The sequence below is a fragment of the Balaenoptera borealis genome (assembly GCF_965194805.1).
Source record: "Balaenoptera borealis genome assembly, chromosome: 12".
In the NCBI taxonomy this organism is placed as follows: Eukaryota; Metazoa; Chordata; class Mammalia; order Artiodactyla; family Balaenopteridae; genus Balaenoptera; species Balaenoptera borealis.
In genome coordinates this window covers 47,897,413-47,921,488 of record NC_138869.1, presented here as the reverse complement: position 1 = coordinate 47,921,488, position 24,076 = coordinate 47,897,413, and the positions used below count along the sequence as shown (strand labels likewise).

The 24,076-nt window shown below is 39.6% G+C and overlaps 2 protein-coding genes across 4 annotated transcripts in view; one reads left to right on the top strand and one right to left on the bottom strand.

Moving 5' to 3' along the window:
• WDR48 (WD repeat domain 48) overlaps positions 1 to 16,029 on the bottom strand; it is a 44,457-nt gene extending 28,428 nt beyond the window's left edge. The window contains exons 1-6 of one of the 3 annotated variants that reach the window (XM_082348462.1): positions 15,934 to 16,029; positions 3,706 to 3,846; positions 1,682 to 1,760; positions 867 to 949; positions 588 to 747; positions 441 to 524 (exon numbers count right to left, since the gene is read on the bottom strand). In XM_082348462.1, the coding sequence (XP_082204588.1) occupies positions 441 to 524; positions 588 to 747; positions 867 to 949; positions 1,682 to 1,760; positions 3,706 to 3,846; positions 15,934 to 15,981 (595 nt within the window). In that variant the 5' untranslated portion in view covers positions 15,982 to 16,029. Of the gene's footprint in view, positions 1 to 440; positions 525 to 587; positions 748 to 866; positions 950 to 1,681; positions 1,761 to 3,705; positions 3,847 to 15,840 lie in introns of all 3 variants that reach the window. The other 2 variants (XM_082348460.1, XM_082348459.1) reach the window with 2 other exon arrangements.
• A 197-nt stretch (positions 16,030 to 16,226) lies between these two features.
• SCN11A (sodium voltage-gated channel alpha subunit 11) overlaps positions 16,227 to 24,076 on the top strand; it is a 166,074-nt gene continuing 158,224 nt past the window's right edge. The window contains exons 1-3 of the mRNA XM_082348288.1: positions 16,227 to 17,240; positions 17,688 to 17,918; positions 20,004 to 20,119. Of these exons, the coding sequence (XP_082204414.1) occupies positions 17,897 to 17,918; positions 20,004 to 20,119 (138 nt within the window). The 5' untranslated portion in view covers positions 16,227 to 17,240; positions 17,688 to 17,896. The remainder of the gene's footprint in view (positions 17,241 to 17,687; positions 17,919 to 20,003; positions 20,120 to 24,076) is intronic.

Sequence of the window (24,076 nt, the reverse complement as noted above, 5' to 3'; positions counted from 1 at the left end):
GAGATCTCTTAGTTGATGAGGCATCCATGCTACTAACCTGCTGTGAATGTCTCTGAATTGCCTCTAGATGCTAGGTTAGCCTTCCTGAACTCTTTTGTTCAGGAAGAGTTGGCTGGATTCTTTAGGGCTGCTCTGAAAGGGTCCCACAATATTGGCACTAAAAACCTTTCTTTCCTTTGGGTATTTTCCAAGTTGGCCATTAACTCAAAGGCTCTTAGTATATAGTAACACTTTTAAAAGTCAAAAACTGCCTACTTTTTGCCAGGTAATCACCACCTCCATCAATAATATCTGCCTAGAGTGTGGCTTTGGGCCAGGTGCAGCTGGGATATACAAAGTAATAAGACAGGCACTTCTGCCCTGTGGAAGCTTACACTTCAGCTAGGGAGCTAACACACGTACATGTACAAAAATAACCAGGTTACACCTGGAGAAGTTACCATTTTTATATTGCAGTGAGGAACTAGTTCCTTGTTGTTTAATCATACTCTTGGGGGCTAGAATGCTGTAGGTAGAACCACTGTCTTGATGCAAACTTATCAAACTTGTTTTATACACCATTCTTTATTTATGTCAATTTGGATCACTTTCAAAGAAATTTTTTTCAAACACCTTACTTGTGACAGTGTTATTTGAGGCAGTCAATGCTGTTAGAGTATTCACATCCCAAAGGAATATTTGTCGGTCCAACCCAGCCGATGCTACCAGTTCTTTATCCTTGGCATATGCTAAGGCTTTTACATAATCCTGCAACAAAATACACATACTCTGATCTACTCTGTAGATCAATAAGCAAATGAGCCACATGAAGTACTGAGATCTCAGTATTACACTAAAGACATTGAAAATTGTGTTAGTTGTTTTACCTTATGTGTCCTTAATGTTGACATGCAAAATCCCTTATGTGCATTCCATACTTTTACTGTTGTATCAGAAGAAGCAGATATTACTAGAAGAAGCAAAGAATTAAACCCCTTAGTAATGTGACTTAACACCATTTTAAAGAATTAACGTAAAACAATGTAACATTGTCTCAAACTTTCACACATACATACAAAATGTTCATACATAAATATCTGAATATTTATGTATATTGAATATTTATAATATTCCTAACATTAATTCAAACATCTTAATATTCATACACACATACACATATACATATATATCTGAAAGTTCTTTCTAGAACCTATTGTATTTTGTCTCAAATATTTTTTTAGATAGGAAAGACAAACTTTTTTTAATGTTTCAGTTGAAGGCACAACTAATTTGATTATGAAAAGTTTCTCTAACACAGATTGCAAAACCAAGAAATGGATCTTACCATAATGAAAACAAAAAGAGATATTAATAAGGTTAAAAGAAGAATACGTGTTGTATGAGTCTATTTATATACAATGACAATGAAGGCAAACTAATCAATAGTGCTTATAAGACATGAGAGCAGTTACCTTGGGACAAGGGGTAGTGACCGAAAGGGTGGCATAAGGGGGCTTCTGGTAATCTGTTTCTTGATATGGATGTTCACCTTGTAAAATTTTAATGAGCTGTACTCTCAAGGTGTGTGTGCTTTTCTGTATGTATGTTATACTTCAATAAAAAGGCTTACATAAAAAAAAGAAAAATATATCAAATTGAATTAAAATCTTCCAGCAGCCCAATAATTCAAAGAAATACTTACATGTTTTCCCATTACAACAGAGTACAATGTCATTTACCCAATCGGTATGGTGTTCCATAGATGCTATATATGGATCTTGCTGAAATTAAAAGAAAAATCATAAAAATGTCTTTAGTCTATATTAGAGGATAAAATATATCACAAATTATAGATATGTTTATATTCTTCAATTAATGTGACACACTGCTCTAAGGTCTTAAAATTGACAACTGAATTCAGAGCAGAATTTCATCAAACAACTGATGCTTCCATATGACAGATATAAACAGAAGTTTTGTTTCAGGACAGTTTTATTACTGATGAAAGTCTAGGTTTCCAGGAAAAATGCTTAATTTTTATGCCCTGAGTTAGTGAAGGCAACAAGATCTGGGCTAGGCACTGTGTGTGACACGAGTGCAATAGGAAGGGGTTCACTAGAAAGGACAGGACATGAACAAATCTGCAGGCTGGGGGGATCTGACTCAGTAGTGGTGAAGGCTCAAAGCAGACAGCAGGGACAGAAAGGAAGCTGATGAGAGTGGTGAGAAGCGTAGCCGGACTGCAGAGGGGGAGGCACGCTTCTGCTCTTAGCTTCCTACTGCTGTTTTTACCTGTGGACTAAACATTTTGTCAAAGTATCTACAGTCCTTCAGAGAAGAAATGGAAGCCAAGGGCTAAAGGATCATCATTTCAATTCAGTAACTCAAGATTTTTCTATTCCTCTCACTTGGTTTAATCACCAGGAGAGGCCTTTTAAAGAAGAGTATTTGGCTATATCCTACACCTAAGACAGGCAAGTTCAAGATGATTCATGGGCAAAAAGAATAGCTCTCTACAAGTCTAGTTGAGAAATGATGCTATTCAATCTTGTCATAAAAATGAGGACCAGAAAGTGATGTCTGAGGGCAGGATAGGCAGCTTTCTAATTCTTCCAGGCTAGTTCTTGTTTTCTCCTTAATTTGTTTGAAATACTGTAAATTTCCAGGAAAGTGACATTCCAATTCAAATATAAGTTCCAAAAAGCATTTCAGAGCCATAGTTTTCTTACTTTCCATGTTTTTAACATTGGGCCACCACTGTTTCCACTGGTTAAAGAATTCAAAGCCCACTGGACCAAAGTCCATTTAAAGAAACTATCCAGGAACCGTGCAAAGTAGTGGTTCCTTTTCGGATGGAACATCAGACTTGTAGAGCTTGCTAAAAGACACAGACTTTTAAAATGACAAGGTCTAACATCAGGGTTTCAGGGTTAGATTGCGTTCTAACTCTCTGTCATGAACTAGCTACTTAACCATGGGTTTCTCTGAGTCCGTTTTCCCATCTATGAAAATGGATCTTAATATCTGCCTTGAAGGATTATTAAAACCATATTGGATACGAAAGTGCTAAGTGTCTGGTACATAGCTAGGAGTTCAAGAAATGCTCCTTCTTCTTCCCTGAATCTCCTTTCTATGTCATTCATAATACAGGCATTCAAACAAAATACAAAAAGAGCTCCTTTCCATTTGACTGGGGATTTATCTTCACATATCATTAAGTCCTGCTCCTGTTTTCATATTTTTACACCAACTTTATACTATATAATAAGGCCCTATGGGTTTTGCGGGCACCCTAATCACTTTTAAATGAAGAGATCAAATACTTGTTCAAGGTTAATTATAAATGTAAAAGCATATTCAATCTTTTTTTAGTAACACTGAAAAGGGATGCAAGAAAGCTTTTTGGGAACATATTTAAAACAGAAAAATAAATTGTTGAAAAGAAGCTCCCTACCAGACAAATCTCTTTGTTCCTTTGCAGTAAAGGGCTCTTATCACAAACCTAGTTTATAGAGTCCCTGCCTTAGCTAAAACACTTCTGAAACTCCCCTGGGGTGTTTTTCTCAGAAGCTGACTGAATTCTGGTTGCAGTGTCTTTATTTATAGAGTGTACCAAATAACTCAGTGCTCAAAGAGATTAAATCTGAAACTGTGAAAGGCACCATATTAGACAGACCAAAACTTATTGAGTATAGATTTAAAATATAAACTCAATCCCTGACTTACCTTGTGCTGATTGACACTCCATATTCTTATGATGGAGTCTCGACCTGCCGTGAAAAGTCTGTTTAGTGCTGGGTCCAGCTGCAGGGCATTGACCCCATTTCGGTTGTACTTCTCCACTTCATCTCGAATAACATAGGAAACCTGACAAATATGTCAAGATTGGCTGTTTATGAAGTTACAAAACATGTGATAATAAAATGTAGCCTTCTAGTGGCCAATCTGAAATTCAAAATCCCATGTTTTCTAATATAAAACTTATTTCCCAATCCAATAAAAACTTTATTTTACTCTATAGAGACTGAAGGGCTGAGGAGAGAAGAGTGACATTAATAATAGCGTAGACCAAGATAAGCAAGTTTGAGGCTAAACCACTGCAAATATCTCCTAACTGGACTTTCTCTCCTACCCTTGTTTGTCTTTAATCCATTATTCACAAAGCAGCTGGATGAATCTTTAAAACATAAATAGAAATATCTTTTAAAAACGTAAATAGGAATATTGCTCCCTGTTCAAAAACCCCTCTGGCTGCTTACTCCACTAGACTCAGGATTGGATCTGGACTCCTCAAGCGCCTCTCCTGCCCCTCATCCTTGCTCACTGCTCCCACTCCTTGCACACACTGTGCCTCCAGACGGGCACATGTGCTGGTCCCCTCTCTCGAGAAGCTCTTCCTCCCACTCTGTCTGGCTAACTCCTACTGCAGTCTTTAGATTTCTGTTGAAATGATGTTTCCTCAAAAAGACCTTCTCTGACCTGCTAAGTAAAATGAGGTTTTGCCCTCCAATAACACACTAAACTTTTCTTTCAGAGAACTTTTCCCTATTCTGTTATGGTTGGTAACTTCTGTCTGCTCCATGAGAAAACTCAAGAGAATCAACCAAAAGCAATTACAATTAAGAAAAACTCAACAAGCTGGCTGGCAGCCAAAAGCAAAACTTTTCTGTTCTAATGAAATAACCAGTTAAGATATAATGGGGGGAGGGGGACCCTATTTACAATAGCAACAAAAATAAATATCTAGAAATTCATTTTGCAAAGGAGATACATAATCAACAGGACAAGGTACATAAAAGAAAACTTGAATAAAGGAGACATACCATATTAGTACAGGAAGTAGTACAGGAAGGTAGTACAGGAAGATTCAAAATAAACAATTTTTTCCTAACTTTGTGATTTTAACCCAACTGTGGTCAGAGTCTCACTGGATTTCTTTCTAGAAGTTGACAAAATATATACCAATAGTACAATGTTTTGAGGGGACTACCCAGTCACTTTTTTAAATGAAAGGATATTCTTTAAAGATCTTAAAAGGTATTATAAAGCTACCAGAATTACAAAGGAGGACCACAATAGGAATATATAAAAGGATCAATGAAACAAAACAAAATTCAGAAACATATTTTCCCATTATACATTTTTTATTTTGATATAAACAGATTTTGAAACAATGAGGGCATGATAAATTATTTAATAAATTATCTAGGAACATCTAGTGATTCTATTGCAAAAAATAATATCCTCTCTCCAAATCTTAAACCAAAGTGAATTTTCATATGGACTAAAGATTGAAATTTAATAAACTAATCATGAAAATACTTGCAAGTATTTACACAGTCTCTACATAGAGAAGGCTCTGGTAACGTGACAAGAAAGACCACAATCTTTGCAAAAGAAAAGGGCAATGCTGATCTGACCAAACACAAGCCAAAACTTTCTACACATACACAAATGTTCACAGCAGCATTATTCACAATAGCCAAAAAATGGAAACAACTCAAATGTCCATCAACTGAAAAATCTGCAGACAGTAGATTAATGGTTTCCAGGGACTTGGGGAAGAGGAGAATGGGGAATGACTACTATGGTGTACAGGATTTCTTTTTGGGGGTGATGAAGATGTTCTGGAATTAGGTGGTCAATGCACTTTGCGAATATATTAAGAATCACTGAGTTGTATACTTTAAAAAGGTAAATTTATGTGAATTTTATCTCATTAAAGCTGTTATTTAAAACAAAGCAAACTTCTGAATGTCAAAAAAATAACATGAGCAAGGTTACAAGGCAAACACCTAACTGGGGAAAAAATGAATACAAAAGACAAAAGTTTACTCTTGACAACATACAAAGATTCCTTAGATAACAATAAGAAAAAGTCAGCCTCTCCAACAGAAAGAGGAACAGAGATCAGGAAGAGGAAATTTTTTTAAAAGAAAAGAAAATGGCCAACAAACACATAAATAATAAAAGATGTGAAAAGGGCCAAGGTTGTATACACAAAGACAAGGATGTTGTTTTAACCCGGCCTTTCGGTGCAAGTAACTGTAACTGAAATCTACTCAAACAAGCTTAAATTTTTTTAAAAATGGAGAATTTAAGATGAGAATTTAACAAGGATATCTAACAGAGCTCAAGGGCAGGAAATTCAATCATGACTCATAAGAGACATTTTAAAAATAAAATCATGGCACTTCTCTACTGAAGCTTTTCACTGCACTTAAAGTCAAGTCCAAATTCCTCACATGCTTTGGTTCTACCCTGCAAACTCACACTCACCTCAAACTAACTTCCCCTATGCTCTCTGATGACAGTCGCACTAAACTCCTTCCTGTTCCTCAAACACATCAAGTTCTTTCCCATCCTAGGACCTTCAGATTTACTTTTCCCTGTGCCAAGAAGATTCCTCACCTCTCCAATCCCCACAAGAATACTATTCTCCCAGCTTTCATTTTGGCTGACTAACCCTCACCCTCACCCTCCAGGTCTTAGCAGAAAAGTAATCTCCTCTAAAAGGCCTTCCCTGATCTCCTTCCCCTATCACCTCCCCTACTCCATTTCTTCTACAGTTCTTACCACACTGCATATTTATCTTTTTTGCTATATCTTCTCCATTAGAATAAAAGCTGCAAGAGGGCAAGGAACTTGTCTGCCTTGTTCCTCCCACCACAGTATCCTTATTATAGTATCTGGCATATAAAAGACATCTCATAAATATTTTTTGCATGAATCAGATACTGAAAAACCATCAGGAAACAAGCTGGCTTCAATGTTAGTTTCAGTCTCTCTTAATGCCTCTTCCTCTGGGGCTTCAAGTCTCCTTATCAGCTTTTCTCAGTACATTTCTTATTTAACGAAGATGAGGTAGCATATATGAATCTTGATTTTCAAATTCTGGGAGATGATCTGATTGGCCCAGTAGGAAAGGGTCAGAGAATAACAACATGATTGTCAGTCCTCATTCCAGGTGGCAAGGAATTCTCAGCAAAACAAGTTTGGACCAATCTCTTTAAGGGCATCTATTACAGATGTGTGATTAAAAACAGCAAATAACTAGAAGTATCCTACCTAGTTGGGTAAATTTTGGCACACACATCTGTAAAAGAGAATACTATTTAATCATTAAAAATGTTGGTGTAACTCTAGACTGATTAATATGGGAAGAAACCCAGGGTATATTTAAGTGAAGTATGCATGGTCTAACACAGTAGTGTATAATAATCATTACTGTAAAAATGCTGCATAATATTAAATATACATATATTTAAAAATAAACACACAAATTTAGAAGGATATACATGTATAAAACTACCAGTAGTTATTCCTGAGTGATGGAATTATGGTGACTGTCACTCACTCATGCCTTTTTAATACAGTATGAATGTTTTATAATAGGCATATATTACTTAGTTTTTTGAATTTATAATTTAATTCTTATCCAACTAATTCTTGCCTGTATTCAGAAAATCAAATAGTACTGAAAGACAATAATGAAAAACCATCTCCCTACTGTCTGGTTAAGACTCCCCATACCCAGTCTTAATCCTTAGAGGTAATTAATTTCAACTCTCGGTTGTTTCTATTAGATAGCTACTGCATTTCTCGAAATATTGTGCTTATCCTTATCCATTTTAGACATCGCCTATTTACTCAAGCTATGGTAGGTTAGGATGTAGCTCTGAAACTTCCCTCAGTAATTCTTCCCTCTACTCTTCTGATATCGATAGATCTATCACTGTTTTTGGTTGATTAAATAATCAGTGCTACACTGTTGGACTGTAATTGCTATCTACTGACTAGCCAAGTACTATATTATGAATACATTTCCTTCCTCAGAGAGCTCTTCATTTTCCCTAGAGTTCCTTCTTTCCTTCAATGGCTCCCTCTACTTTAACTCCGATTTTCTTGAATTACTGCAGCATATTAGATAGTCCAGCAAGAACCCACCTCCAACCCCCACTTTCCCACAAGGCTTCCCCCTCAGAATCCCCCACATTCTCACTCTAATCTGGGCTGGCTGCCCTCTCAGTCTGCTGGCACAGTTGTCACCTTTGGTGCTTCCCTTTACTGCTTTTCTGGGTTAGAGCCACTGTTTCCTGAATTCCAATGTCTCTTTTCCTTGTTCACTTCCCAGTTTGGCAGAAGTACATCCCCAGGACCTTAAGAAACTAACATAGAAAAAGGTACACGGGAGGTGACTTAGCTGTTGCATGTCTGAAAAGGTCATTACCTTTACACTTGATTTGGCAGGATAAAGAAGTCCACGTAGAAAAAAACTCAGCTTTTGAAAGCACTACTCTAACTTTCTCTAGTATCCAGTGCTGCCACTGAATTCAATGCCAATTCTGTTTCACTCAACTTTAAGGTGATCCCATTTTCATTCTCTCCTGCACCACAACCTATACAGCCCAAGATTTTAGGATCTTCTCTTTTTACTTGGTGGGGTATTTTTTGAGGGGGTTCTTTATCATGATAATTTTTGGTCATTTTTTTTTTTAATTAATAGCTACTTTATTTATTTATTTATTTATTTATTTATTTTTAGCTGTGTTGGGTCTTCGTTTCGTGCGAGGGCTTTCTCTAGTTGCGGCACGCGGGGGCCACTCTTCATCGCGGTGCGCGGGCCTCTCACTATCGCGGCCCCTCCCGTTGCAGGGCACAGGCTCCAGACGCGCAGGCTCAGCAGTTGTGGCTCATGGGCCCAGTTGCTCCGTGGCATGTGGGATCTTCCCAGACCAGGGCTCGAACCCGTGTCCCCTGCATTAGCAGGCAGATTCTCAACCACTGCGCCACCAGGGAAGCCCAATTTTTGGTCATTTTATCATTAATTTTGCTGTGCACTTTGAAAGCCCTTTCAATCTAGAAACTTTCAGCTCTGGGAAATCTTACATCACTTCATTAATAACTATCTCTGTTTTCTTTGCTCCTTCTTAAACTCTCATCAGTCAGATGTTGGAACTTTCAAACTGATCCTTCATCTTTTATGCATTCTATACTATCTATCTCTTTTTGCTTACTTTTGTAAGACTTCCTTTATTATTTCATAACTCTATTAATTTTTTTTGTAAATTTTAGTATGATGGACAAAATAGGAACAATAACTCCAATAAGAAAATGGCTAGGTCAATTATGGTCCATCCATTCTATGTAGTCATTAAAGAATAAATTACATACAATGATATATTCCAAGACATATCACATTAAAAACTTGTTAAAGAAACAAAAATTGGCTGTAGACAGAAGAAAAATAGGATTCAAGTCTTTCAACAAACACTGATTAAGCATCCACCAGTTGCCAGGCTCTATTCTAAATGCTGAGGATACAGTAGTGAGCACAGAAGCCCTCCTGGAGCTTTCATTCTAGTGGGGGAAAGACAGTAAGTGAAGTTTTTTTCCTCAAGATATAGGCAAGCTTTGCAGGCAGAAGAGATGGAAGTAAAAAGAAGAGTAGGAGGTGCTGGACACAGAAGCAATAAATGAGTGAACAAAGTCCTGGAAAAACTTCATTTAGGCAAAGTCAAGAGTACAGGCAAAGGCAGAGAAGATGAGGACTCATCTCTGCCTTGATTTGCTTAAAAAAAAAGGGGGGGGGGAGGAAGAGAAGGTACTATAAGGACTCTGCAAGGGATGGGAAGCCAGAAGCCAGACCTTCAGTAGGAAGTATGCATTTGGAAGAGACAATTAAAGGGACTCTGACAGGGAGAAAAATGACAGGGTATTCCCCCAGCAGCAATATCCAGTTAGGTTATGCTAGGAAAGCCTGCTCCCAAGCTCATTCAGGTTGGTGGCTGAATTCAGCTCCCTGTAGTTGTAGGCCCGAGGGCCCTGTTTCCTTGCTGGCTTTCAGCCAGGGCTTCATCCTTGCTCCTGGAGGCTGCCTGAAATCCTCATGCTTTCTATGTGCCTTCTCCTGCAACAGGAGGGCCCCCCTCACGTCTCACATTTTTCTGACTTTGTCCTCCAGCGGAGAAAGTTCTCTGCTTTTTAAGGGCTCACATGATTAGATTGGGCCCACTGGGATAATCCAGGATAATCCTCCTATTTTAAGGTCTGTAACGTTAATTATATCTGCAAAATCCTTTTTATCATATAACCACAAAATATGCATAAATTCCAGGGATTAGGGCATGGACATTTGGCAGTGGGGGGGGCTGGCATTCTGCCTACCACAGTAACAATTTTTTGTATGAAAACAAATATGGATATATTACAGAATGAGTACAAAATCACAATATTTTTAAGAAAAGAAAGGAGACTTAAAAGCATTTCAGGCTCACAAAGAGGACACTCTGGGCTATTCCCCCAGGCTTCCCTGAGGTGTGCATTAACTCATTTCCACTTGGATGTCTAATAGACATCTTAATCACGGCATGTCCCAAACTGAGCTCCTGACAGTCCTCTCCAAATGAGCTTTTCCTGTCTTCCTCATTGATGATGTTAATGGCAACTCCGTTCTTCCAGTTGCTCAGGCCCAAAACCTTAGTGCCAGCCTTACTTCAACTTCTGTCATCTGACATCCTGTCAGCAAGTTCTGTCATCCAGAATTCACCCAATTTTCACCACCTTGGGTGGAGCCACTACCACATAGCACCTGGATTTCTTAAATAGCTACTGGTCTCTCTGCTCTGCCCTTGCTCACCTGCAGTCAGGTGATCCTGAGAAAACACATTTCTTCTGCACAAAATCCACCAAATGCTTCCTACCTCACTCAGGAGTAAAAGCCAAAGCCCTACTATGGCCTGTACTGCTCTACATGATTTGGCCTGCAGTTACCTCTCTGATTTCAGCTCCTACTCCCTTCCCCTCACTCACTCCATGGCAACCACAATGGCAACTTTATTATTCCACAAATAGGCCAGGTACATTCCCACCTCAGGACCTTTGTGTTTGATATTCTCACTGGAATGCTCTTCCCCCAAGTAGCAATCTCATTTCTCTTAGATTCTTACTCAAAAGTCAGCTTCTGAGCAAGGCTTTCTCTGACCACCACAAAAAAAATTTCACTTTCCCTCCTCTGCTGCTTATCATTAATCATTTTTTGACATTTAAAGGTTATTTTTCCCCCAACATCGTATCATGAAAAATTCAGAGAACATATAAACGTTGGAAGAATTACACAGGAACATCCATATGTCCATATGGATATATTCTACAATGAACATTTTCTATCCATTTGAACATACCCATCCATTTGATCCACATCATTTTTCAATGGCTTTCAAATTAAGTTGCGCATCATTAATAATATTTCCTCCTAAGTACTTCAGCATGTATATCATTGACCAGAGTTCATTATTTATTTATGGCTCCTTTTTCAAAGGTAAGATTTACATTCAGTGAAATGTACACGTCTTAAGTATACATAGATACGTCTGACAAATTAATACACCTGTGTAATACAAAATTCTACCAAGATATATACATCACCACCCTAGAAAGTTCCCTCATCCTCTTCCCAACCTCTACACCCCACCCCCGGACAATCTAGAACTGACCCTTTTCACCACAGATTAATTTTGCCTGTTCTGTAACACCTTATAAAGGGAACCACATAGCTCTTTTCTGTAAGGCTACTTCTAGCTCTCAGGTTACATCAGGCTAAATTTGGCCAAGAAAAATTGGCCAAATATGAATAATTCTTACATGTGTTTTTCCTGTTCAATCCCGTGGACCATGACTTTCTGCTTGTACCTATGTTTCGAGAGTGCTGATTTTAAAAAGTATTCTAAAAAGCAGTCTTGCAAATAAAAATAGGACACTTTCTAGCCTGACTTCTCTTAGTCAGGGGTTAGTAAAAAACTTCTACAGAGGTTAGTAAAAAACCACCCAAGGGCCAAATCCAGGCCAAAGTCTGTTTTGTAAACAAAGTTTTACTGGAACACAGCCACACCTATTCATTTGGGTACTGTCCTATTGCTGGTTCCACGTTATAACGGCGGAGTTGAGTGGTTACGAAACAGGAGAATGGCCTGCAAAGCCTAAAATATTAACACCTGGCCCTTTAGAGAAAAAGTTTACTGACCCCTGTTCTACTGGATATCATATTGGCACCGAATTTTTTATTACCCATCCTATATAAAAAGTAACTCACCTTGGACATATGGCTAATTTATAAGGGTCTTTCCTTGAGAAACCAGGATTTGGCATCATCCTACTGCTACCTTAAGAAAGTCCTGAAGATTAAACAACCCAGAATTGGGGCTCAGAATGAGGAGTAAAGACCACGCTGAGCTCTGACTAGGTCTAGAATAACTAAATATTTGGCAGGCAAAGGGGATTAGTACTGGTAGAATAGACATTTGTTGGTTGCCTCTATACTCCCCACTGCTCCCCAATATCTTCCTCAAGGCAAGCAAATGCCAGAAGAAATTGTGTAGGGACTATTTAAGAGACTGTTACCATGGATAGTATGGGGAAAGGATTTGAGATCTAGAACAGGTGCAGCCACCATGCCACCAAGAGGGAAGACCTAGATCTAGGAGTTTGGGAATAGGAGAGGACAACCTGGAGGCAGCCCAATAGTAAAGGTGACTTTACATCACTCCTCAGGGTACAGAGTCACAGTGAATCTGCTGGTTCAAGATTTGCATGAAGCTAGCACCACCTCTTGAGTTATCATTTATATGAGCCAATACATATGTTTATTGTGTGAACCTGGTTATGTTGAATTTGGGGTCATTTCCAACCAAAAGAATCATCTTGTTATGAAAGACCAAGTATTTACACTCTTGAAACAACACTGAGTACTAGGGCATGGTTATTGCTCCTAAACCAGGAACACTAGTGACTTTTGTCCAACCTCATTCCAAGAGTTCTGAAGCAAGTAAGGAAAAGAGGCCACAGCTGAAGGAAAGATGGAGACAGACAGCCAACCAACAGACCCACATTGTTGGAAAATCATAACATTAAAGGGATTGCCAGGGACTGAAAAGACTTGCTTTGATATCCTGATTACCAGGAGAGAGCTGCATCATATATCTAAATTCACACATTTGTCTGATCATGTTTCGGACAATCACAAATCCACCCCTCCTCCTCATACTCACCTCCAGTCTCCTTAGAAGTTGAAGATGGTAGGACATGTGCTCATTCTTCATTATGTCTATAATTAATAAGTAGTATGCTTGGACCCTTCTCCACTGGTTATTTATCAATATTATAAGTCTCAACGGTTCTTTCTGGCCTACTATTTGATAATGGAGCTCAGGGCTACTGCCTCTTGGTACAAGAAACAGACAGCCAAGAGGCAAAATAAATTTCTGTAGCCATTTATATTTTTTCCAAAATGGAAAGATTTTTTTTTTAATTTATAAGAGCAAAGAATGTTGTAAAAAGTTAAAAAATATAAAGATTCATATATTTTAAAGTAAAAGATATTCTGTTTCCCACCTTACCAATAATCACATAATGTAATACTCCAGAGATAATCACTGTTGATATCCTTCCAGACTTTGAAAATGCCTTATTTCCTTTGTGGAAATGGGACCATGCTATGTTGATTTCCTATTTTGACTTCTGGACACGTTTCCTTTTTAATAATATAAATCTAGCTTATCTTTTAATTGCAAACTAATCTACTATATGGATGTACCTAACTTATCTGCCAATTGACTACTGATAAACATTTAGATTTTTGTTTTTCACAATGACAGCATTCCTATAATAAACACCCTTGCATAACGAGAGAAAGATATATGCATATGTACTTCTGTAAAACAATTTTTTAGACAAGGAATTGCTGGGTCAAAGGAAATGTGTATTTAAAAATCTGACAAACAGGAAGACACGAAACATGAATACCATGACTCCACTTCGAGTAAAAAAATCACCTAAGTCGGGTACACACACACACGAAACAGTATAGAACATTAGTTTTCAACCAGCAACAACTGTGACCTCCAGGGGACATCTGAAAATGTCTAGAGTCAATTTTCGTTGTCACAACTGGGAAGGTGCCAGTGTCTAGTGGGAAGGCAGGATGATGGAAAACAACAGTCCTCCCACAATTAAGAATTATCCAGCCCAAGATGTCAATAGGGCTCTCAGTGAAAAACCCTTAGCTAGGATTATATCTCATAGTCTTCAAAGCAGTTTTCTTTGAAGAGTGGAAGACAATTATCATTTACACTTTTGTTTGTGGGTTTTTTTTTTTTTTTTGCAATGAACATGCACTAGTTTAAAAAACACTTCCATAAACAAAAGTTCTCCCTTGTGTTGAAATAAAATCAATCTCTGTGGCTTCTCATATTGGTTCTACACCTTAAAGACAAATTCTGAAAGCAGCTAACAAGACTCATTGAATCTTCTCTTCAGCAGACTGATCTTAGATGGTTCTTCTCAATGCTATTCCTAGGAAATAGCTTCAAGTCACTTCACCAATCTGATTGCTATACCTATTAAGAACAAGGTACTAAGTGCTGATCCCCAAACTCTAGTTTTGTACTCTGATCAGTGAAGAGTCAAATGATCATCTTTTTCATTCTGCATACAATGGCTCATATTCAGCTTATTAAAACACTCAGTTTTTCCACACATGCTGCAGCTAATTTACATTTTCCCCATCCAGTACTTTTATATTGCCTTTTAAGTCTAAATGCAAGAAACTAAGACACTTGATTAACTCTCCTTACTACCCTAAGGAATGTACCTACCACTCTAGTGTCTAGAATACAATCAAGTTACAATTTTGAGTTACATTTTAGTCAGGAACAGACATTCTCACCACCTGACTTGGATGCTGGGGTTACTTAAATCCCATCACTGATGCACTTAAAAATCACCAACAAGGTATGCTATTTTAGATTCTTATTAATGTCACTCAATTCAACAAACATCTAGTGAGTGCCTAGGACACTGTACTGATCAATGAAATCAATAAAACAAAGAAGTGAACTGGCCAGAAGACTTTATGGCCTACAGCCATTTCCTCAATGAAGGAACCCCTTGTCCGGACTACCTATTAAACACTCACTGATTTCAACCTGTAGAACTACATATAATGCTGTGTTTTATAAAGAAAGCTTGGGTGTTACTTATTCCTGTACTCTCTCAATTCTTTGCACATTTTGGGGCCTAAACTAAGTGCTCAGTAAATGTTTAATAAGTGCACCGTACTGTCACCACTACATACAACATACCTGCAGGTAAACACCTGTAATAGGGCTTTTACTCCTTAGATCGTTGAAAATAATAGCAATAACGCTTAAACGTACCCAAAACAAAACTGGATTCACGAAGGCATAAAGCACACACGGGCGGGTTAGGTAACTCTTTACCCTTGAATAATACATTAGAGAAACAGAAAGAAAGATTCAAGGATGCACTCTGAAGAAGAAATGGTGAAGACGAAATTAAATTCCAAAACATTGAAAATTATAATTCCCCCACTAACACCAGCATACACCCACGTCATTTCCACCTTGGGGGTGGGGGGAAGCTCCCGCATAAAAGGAGGCAGGGGGCTCCCACATGCAAGACCCCTGCTCAAAAACCCGGCAGGGCTCCGCAGCCCCGCCGCAGCCCCGCCACGCCCCCGCACGGGGCCACTCACTCCGCTGCCCGCCCCGCGGGGAAGCTCCCGCAGGCCTCCGCTCCGACGCCGCTGGGCACAGCGCTTGGGAGACAGGCAAGGGAAGGGAGGCAGATGGGCGGGGAACGAGCCCAGCCCGACCACGCAAGCCCAAGCCTACGAAACAGTGGACGACCGGCAACCCCAGGCTCCCAACCGCGCGCCCAAGGGTCCCGGGACGGGGCCCCGGCGGGTCCAGTCTGCCGCCCCCCGCCCCTTCCTCAAGCCGTTAGAGCCGCAGCCCCACCCCTAGCCGCCGGCCGCGCCCCGTCCCGCTCGCCCCAAGCCGCTACCTCGGCCGACCGCGGCCCGAGGTATCTGCTCGCTGGAGGTGGGCCCGGGGATGCCAGCCACGCCCGGGAGGTCGAGGAGCCGGGGTCCCCTACCTGCACTTTCCTCCGCCCTGCCGTGTTCTGCCGGTGATGGGCCGCCATCTTGCATGTTGACACTCGTACGTCATTTCCGGCAGTGGCTTGGACCGGGCGGATGTACCGCCTCTTCCCCTTTGGCCGAGGCCTGGTGGAGTTTTCCTCAGGGAATCTTTCTTGCTGTGGCCGGTGACCCTGTGGTGCGGCAGAAGCACTTAAAAACCGTTGCGTGCGTATAATGCTGGCGGAGAGAGAGCCACTTTGTGACGCAAGGGAGCAATCTGTATCCAGCTCTGTGTGGGCCTGGACCCTGGCTTGCGCTGTTCTCCTCAGAGGCCGAAGTAGACATAAGAAAAGCCCTGAAAGAATTACTGCTGGAGATGGGCGCCTTGGACTCCACCTCCACTCCCTCAAACATTCGTGAGCAGCCAAGGGAACCGGCATATTTGCCATGAAGTACCTAAAAAAGGCGGAGAATTATAAACTGGCCTGGGGAGGAGAAATAGAAAGGTTTGCAAAGGAGGTGGCCCCATCTTAAGGAGGCGCACAGTATTCGTTTAAATAAGAGATGGGGAATTCCCTGGCGGTCCTGGTTAGGACTCAGGGGCCAAAAAAAAAAAATTGATGTTATAAGAAGGCAAAAAATACACACTAGTTAAAATTGTTTACAGCCGGACTTACCTGGTGATCCAGTGGTTAAGACTTTGAGCTTCCACTGCAGGGGGCATGGTTTTGATCCCTTGTCGGGGGGAAATAAGATCCCGCATGACCCACGGCAAAAAAAAAAAAAAAAAAATGTTGACAGAGACAACTAAATCCCAAATCCTGAAGGAGTTGGGGCTCACTCTAGTATCTGGTTTAAATCATCTCTTATACTGGGACAGTTAGACCTTTCTGGATGAAGGTTTGACCTGAGGAAATTTTCCTGACACTAATTATAAGTCTTGATGGTCCAAGGCTAATTATTTGGCCAGTTGGTCAAGGACATGGAAAGAGCACGATTGGAGAACTGGTGACAAGGAAGCCTTGGGAAGGGATATGGTGATGGACTTTGCAGAATGAATCTTAAGAGTCATATGGATGAAATGAACAGCTTTGTGGATTAAACTCAGCCTCCTTTTCCAGGCTCAGTGGACTCATGAATGAAATGGTGATGATAACAAGGTTGGAGCTGTGCATGGGATCACCAAGCCACTGCTGAGCGTTCAGGCTGCTAGCAGCAGTGAGCAGTCCTGAGCTGGTGATATGCCTCATGCTCCAGGAAGACCAGCCAACCACTTGGAGGCAAGCGGATTCCATTGGCCCTCCCCGTCATCGAGGAAGTGGTAGTTATTTGTCCTCTCTGAAATACACTAAGTTTAAATTTGCTTTCCTTGATTGCTGTGCTCTGTCAGCACCACCATCTGGGAACTTCCTGAATGCTTTATGCACTGTCATTGTGTCTGACACCATATTGCTTCTGATCAAGAAATTCACTCTGTAATGAAAGAAGCAATGCAGTGGGCTGTTGCCCATAGAATTCATTGGTCTAATTGTATAGTCTATCACCAAGAAGCACCTGGTCTTATTGAAGTCTTACTTATGGTGCTTTCTGGAAAATAACCCTTTTTGATGCTGTTTTATAGGATGCAGTATATGCTTTGAACTAGTGTCCAATATTTGGCACTCTTTCTTCCTGTTCCTGTTATCTATTGCTGTATAACCACCCCAAAACTTGGTCGTTTAAAGCAACTTCAACATTTACTTTGCCTACAAATCTGTAATTTATGCAGGGCTCAGTGGGGACAGCTTATCTCTGTTCCACTTTCCACTTGATGCCAGTTGGGGCAGCTAAAAAGTTGGCAGCTGGAATCATCTAAAGGCCCACTCCTTTACATGTCTGGTGACTGATGCTGAATCTGTGGGCAGAACACCTACTCATGGCCTTTTCACAGTGCTGTTTGGCTCCTCACAACATAGTAGCTGGGTTCCAAGGGCAAGCATGCCAGGAGAGAGAAATCCAGGTGGGAACTGTAATGCCTTTTCTAAACTAACAGTGGAAGTCCTGCAGTGTCACTTCAAACCACATTCAGTTCATAGAACTTAGTCACTAAGGCTGCTGATATCTAAGGAGACTCCTTTTTTTAAAATGAGAGAAATGTCAAAGAATTTGTGGATATGTTTTAAAACCACTGCATTTCCAAAGGTAAAATTAGTGGATTTAGGAACAAAGAGATATTATACCTAATGTCCCCCAATTACAATTTTTTAAACTGCCATTCTCTGAGATTCTGGACTTTGCTGGTTTAGAGGTTTGTTACCAAAGAAAGGAATTCCTCCAACAAGGCTGAACAATGGTTCTACTGATTTGGAGCTGGGACTGCCACCTAACCATTTTACATGTCTTGTGTCACTGAATAGGCAAGAGAAGGAGAAGAGCAAGGTTATGGTTTTGGTGGAAGTAATTAACCCTGATCATGAAGCAGAAATAGGTTTGCTGATATAGCTTTAAACAGATAGGTCCATCAAACACTCAGATCCCTTAGAAATGAAGGTATTGGTTGAAGGTAAAGGGACAACAGAATAGCTGGTGGAAAAAGGAAGTCATAAAGGGAAGTGAAATTCTCATGATCAGGGGAAGAAATGAGAGCAGTCATGTTTCCTTTCCTTTCTTGATGTATCATGTATACTTTTAAGTGTTTTAACTTATTTTCTTTCTTTACCCTTTACTTCACTATTATATGTGGGGTGTGCTATTGTTGGTAAACTTCATTATTTAGTAAGTTGCAGAGGAAAAGATAGCAACTAGAGATTGTAGACTTAGAAATGGATGATGGATGTGGTAATTGATGAAACATTGGGTTGACTCTTTTGGAGGGTGACAGAGTGAGTGCATCTTTGACTGTGTAAAGGATAGTTGCACTGTTTTAAGTGACAACTTTTTTTGAAGTATAAGCATTGAAAGCAGTGGTTATATTGGTGTTGGGCAGCCAAAGGGATGACTTTACATTTGCTATTTTTGTGGCTTTATTTTCTGCTGTCCATCATTTGAGTTCTCTTTCTGTGTTTGGGGAATTCCCCACTATGTGTCTTGGTGGTGGTGAGCACTGCTTACAGAAAGTGAGAAAGACAGTTACTCAGTTTTTCTAGCCTTCTTATAGCAAGAGTGTATGCATGTGACCTCAGCTTGATTAATCCGATGACATCTTGACTGCAACTTGGTGAGAAACTCTGAGGCAGCACTATTCAGCTAAACTGCTCCCAAATTCATGCCACTGCAGAAACTGTGTGAGATAATAAATGTTTGTTGTTGTGGGATAATTTATTATGCAGCAATAAATAACTAATGCACCCTCCCTTCTCCATGAGGAGGGGAAATGTCACAGCACTTTCACAACTTTACAAAGATAGTCTCATCATCAGCTTCTTCAATCTCCATTTAATTCTTTGTCTTTTCTTGTGTAACTGTCAGGAGGCTTATCCTGGCAGAATTCCTTCATCAGTCTCTTAGAATTTTCTCCATAGGAAGATTGGTACCTTTATTCAAAATGTAAGAAGCCTCGACACCTACTGTATTTTTCTCAGTTTTTGAGACCTCTGTTTAAAGTCCTAGGCAACATGAAAACTTTAACATCCTGAAAAAAAATCCACATACGTATTAAATAAAAATACAATCGATTTTAAAAGTAAATAAGAGTTCTAGAAGGCTTCTACTTCCAAATAATTCAGACTGGTTCTTGTTAAATCTTACTCTGGAGGTTGACCCTTCCCTCTGTCAGTTACCTTTCAATTAACTTCTTACATCTTCAGTTTTTTAAATCTATAAAATGGAATCACAACAGTACCTATTTCATATGGTTCTTATGAAATAACCTTACCACAGTACCTGGTAGGTAGGAAATATTCAGTATACTTTAGGTATTATTTTTAATCATCACCTTGCTCAGGAAACATTGCCAGAATGTTATAATAACATTACCAAAATGTTGTAATTTCCCAGGATAGATTTTCTCCTGTTTTATATAATGTAGGCTCTATCACTTTTTAAAGTTTTCAAACCAGCTTGAAATTTCATCTTTTGTTCTTGCCTACTTTCTTGTTTTCAACAGCCTGGAAAAAGATTCATGAAATGATAAGGCCTTTTAACAGATTTGTCCACATGTTTAAATACATGTTCTCTGGCTCCATGATCAATCCATTTACTGAAGGAAGTGAAGGTGACCAGGTATGTCTTTGAACCAAACCCCCATTGGGGGGAGACATGAATGTTTTCATGTTTTTTGTTTTATTTGTTTAAGAGGAATTAATATGTTTTGAAAATTTGTTTAAAAGCACACAGTCGTAGTGCCTTGGTTCGCAGCTACTACTGTCTGCTAGTGCTTAATGCATTAATTTGGATATTTTAAAGATGAATTTTAAAAAGAATAAAATTTTAAGCCTCATGCAGGTAATGTGGAAGTGCTAAATAAACTTTGTAATGCAAGCCTGTCATGATATCAACCAGCTTCATGGAGAAATTGAGAGGCTGCGTTATGTCCTTATAATTCTTTAATGATTCTCTAAAATAATGCTTCCTTAAAGAAATAGGGTGTTATGATATATAATAGACTATAAGATCATAATTAAATAAACATGCGTAAGTGAAACAATATTATATAAGTAAACCTAGAGACTCAGAATGCTTAAGATGTTTATGTCAAAAGTTGTATGCTAGTTTATGTCTTGTCAGCAAATCCTCAGGTTTAAATACAGTCTTAGAAGGCTTTACTGAGTGACTCCTTATTCAACGTTAACTTATTTCTGAACACACTGGGAAAAAAGTATCCTTTAGTTCTTTTTACTTCTTTCTGTCTATATTTTTGCACGCCAATATTAGAAATAGAAATCAGTTTCTTCCGTTCCAAAAATGTTTTGACCTTGTCTAGCTTCCCACTGGAGGGCAGTAGAGAACTATACAAGCCATCCCTGATTTTGCACCTCACTGGCTCTAATGTGTGACAAGTCAGACCTTAAAATCCTTGGTACGTATTTCCTACTGAGAAAATGTCATAATCAAAGTACGTTTTTAGAAAGCCTATTCACTCCCAGAAAAAACCGTAATTGATTGTGGGAATAAAAGAAAATAAAGCAAAATGAATGCATTTATAAGTATTTACTAAGTGGACAAAAAAAATTAAACCTACATCACAAATGTACTTTTTAAAAATTTTTATTTATTTATTAATTTATTTATTATTTTTGGCTGCGTCGGGTCTTTGTTGCAGCATGCAGGATCTTTTGTTGCGCTGCGGGGGCTCTTCGTTGTAGTGTGCGGGCTTAGTTCCTCTGCGGCATGTGGAATCTTAGTTCCGAGACCAGGGATCGAACCTGCGTCCCCTGCATTGGAAACGGATTCTTTGCCACTGGACCACCAGGGAAGTCCCACAAATGTACTTTTTTGTGGTGGAATTTTTGTACAGGAGCTGAACTGCCTGAGGCTTCCTAAAATACTAGTCCAAAAAAGTACAGTGTATGTGAATCTTACTCCAAAACTTTGACATATAAGTATATCATATTAGCTTATTGAAATTATTTATAATTCTGAGCTCCCAGACAGCCAAAATGATGGAAAAGTCAACCTCAGTTATTGTTAAGACTCCCCTGACTACCTTGATCCACCGTTAGGTCACTGACGAATGACCAGGAGTCATACGGGGAGGCACCAACAATCCTCAGGCCACAATGGTTAGTTCTGAGGTGCCCAGTGTCCTTTGAAAGTGGCCAGGCCTCTGTTCTTTTCCTCCACTGGGACTGGGGTTTTTTGTTATAGCTGGAAATCCTAGTGCCTAGGGCCCCACCCTTCTAAGATATGCAGCCATCATTGACCAGGGTCTGTCACCAACCGGGATGCTTTCAACAGTGGTCACAGGTCTTTACTCTTTGTAGAACCTCTCTTCCTGCTTTCACTGACCTCTCTGCCCTACAAAGAGTATGGATTTTTCCCCCTGTACACCCTTTCCCACCTAGATTTGCAGCTTAAGCTCTTCAGTGAGCTTGGGCTTTCATTAAAGGCAAGACAAGAGGTAGTCTTTAAGCTTCAGGACCGCTATTACAAACCACTCCTGAGATCAGCAAGCACTATGGACTGGCAACCATCAGCAGAAGATGGGGGAAGGAGGGAAGACTGCTGCAAAAATAAAGTACCCTCTAATGTCTCAACAAATTATCCTCCACAGAAGCTAGAACCCAAGACAATTATTTTCCTGGTAATCTCCCTATAGAAACCACAGGTATTCTTTATGCCTCCAAACACCTTTAAACTGCATTCAAAATTAGGGTTGTGAGTCTGGAAATCTTTCTTTGCTAATCTGTTGTACATGAATGCCTGCAGAAGCCTTTGAATGCTAAATGCTGTGGGAGGGGTAGTTTCCATGGTAACTTTTCAGTGCACTCTTTTTCTTGCACTTCAATTAGATCTTCATAGCTGAGCGGTTGTGAATGAGAAGGTAACAGCTCAGTCACATCTAGAGGGCTGGAGAGTTGCAGCCTTTCTAGATGCAGCTATATTCTCAGTCCACTGAGTTGTACTACGCTTGTCTTGCCCCATCTCTTCATGGTACCCCAGCACCACAATGGGAAAATATATTTGCAACACACATGACAAAGGGCCAATTTCCTTAATATACCAAGAGAGCATACAAGTTAATATGAACAATACCAAAACACTATGGAAAAAAATGAGCAAAGGACATAAATAGGCAGCTTATAGAAAAAGAAAATTAATGGCTTACATTGTATGAAAATGTGTTTAATCTCATTCATAATGAAGGAAATACATATTTAAATAAGATTCCATTTTTCACCTACCAGATTGGAAAAGATCTAAAAGTTTGATAATATACTGTGTTCAGAGAATGTGGAAAACCCATCATTTTAGAGACTCTTCGTGGGAGGGTAAATTGGTATAATCTCCTTGGAGGGTGATTTAGCAGTTTCTCTTCTAGAAATTCATCCTACAAGTGCAATTACATTTAACTTAAAAATACAAGTAAAAGAATATTTATTGATGCATTGTTGAAGCAAATGACTGGGACCAATTAAATGAGTTGATACATCCAGACAGTTATTCACACTGGACAATGAGGGACAGAAGTAAAGTTGGATTTTCCTTAAATCCCAGAGTTGTATGTTCAGCCTATATGTGAAATGCTGTTAAAGGATAATTCTTAAAAAAAAAAAAAGTAAAATCATGACTCTCATGCAGATATAAAATGAACAGTGAGGCCAAACAAACGAAAACGTCAGCTTTTGGAACAGAGAAAGGTTTATTGCAAGGGCCAAGCAAGGAGAATGGGCTGCTTGTGCTCAAAAGACCCGAACTCCCCAATGGCTTCCAGGCAAGGGTTTTAAAAGATATTGTTAGGGGATAGGGTCGTGGGATGCCTGATCAGCTCCTGAACCTTCTTCTGATTGGTTGGTGGTGAGGTAACAGGGTGATGTGTTAGGAATCTCAGCCTTCTGGTTCCAACCAGTCTGGGGTCTAGTGTTTGTGGTCAGCATGTAGTCACCATCCTCCACCTGGGTGAGGGTCTCAGTTTCTGCAGAATAACTCAAAGATATGGATCAGATTGTTATCTATATTCCTTCAGGAGGAACCAGGAGTCCTGTGACTCTCTTTTCCTAATCATTAACTGCTTGAGCCAGCTTTCTGGAACGTGGGGAAGGCCTGTGAGACTGAAGCCTTTTCCCCACAATCAAGAAACAGGGACATGGAAGGACTTTTATACTGAGGAGGGCTAGTCAGATGTCATAACTGGCTCAAAGGAGAAGTCAAGAAACACAGATTCATGTGCAATAAAGGAAGGTTGAAATGGATGTGCAAATGAGGGCCACACTGGTTTACTACCGGTGGGGGAGGTTGTCCCTGTACCTGACGGAATTGATATGTCTGTAGATAGGAGTTATTCTGCCTTGTTATCAGTTATCTATAATTTACAGAGTTGTAAAATAGCTCTCATAGAAACAGAATCAGTAATGCTGCAGGGTTGACCACAGTGTATAGTTTTCCATTTTCTGTACAAGATTTAAGTGATAAATGCAAGAAGTCTAACAGAATGTAAAATCCTTTGGTCCCAATTGTGTGTATGTGTGTGTGTGTATGACATTCAAGTATATGTACCTGAATATGGCATTGGTGGTATAG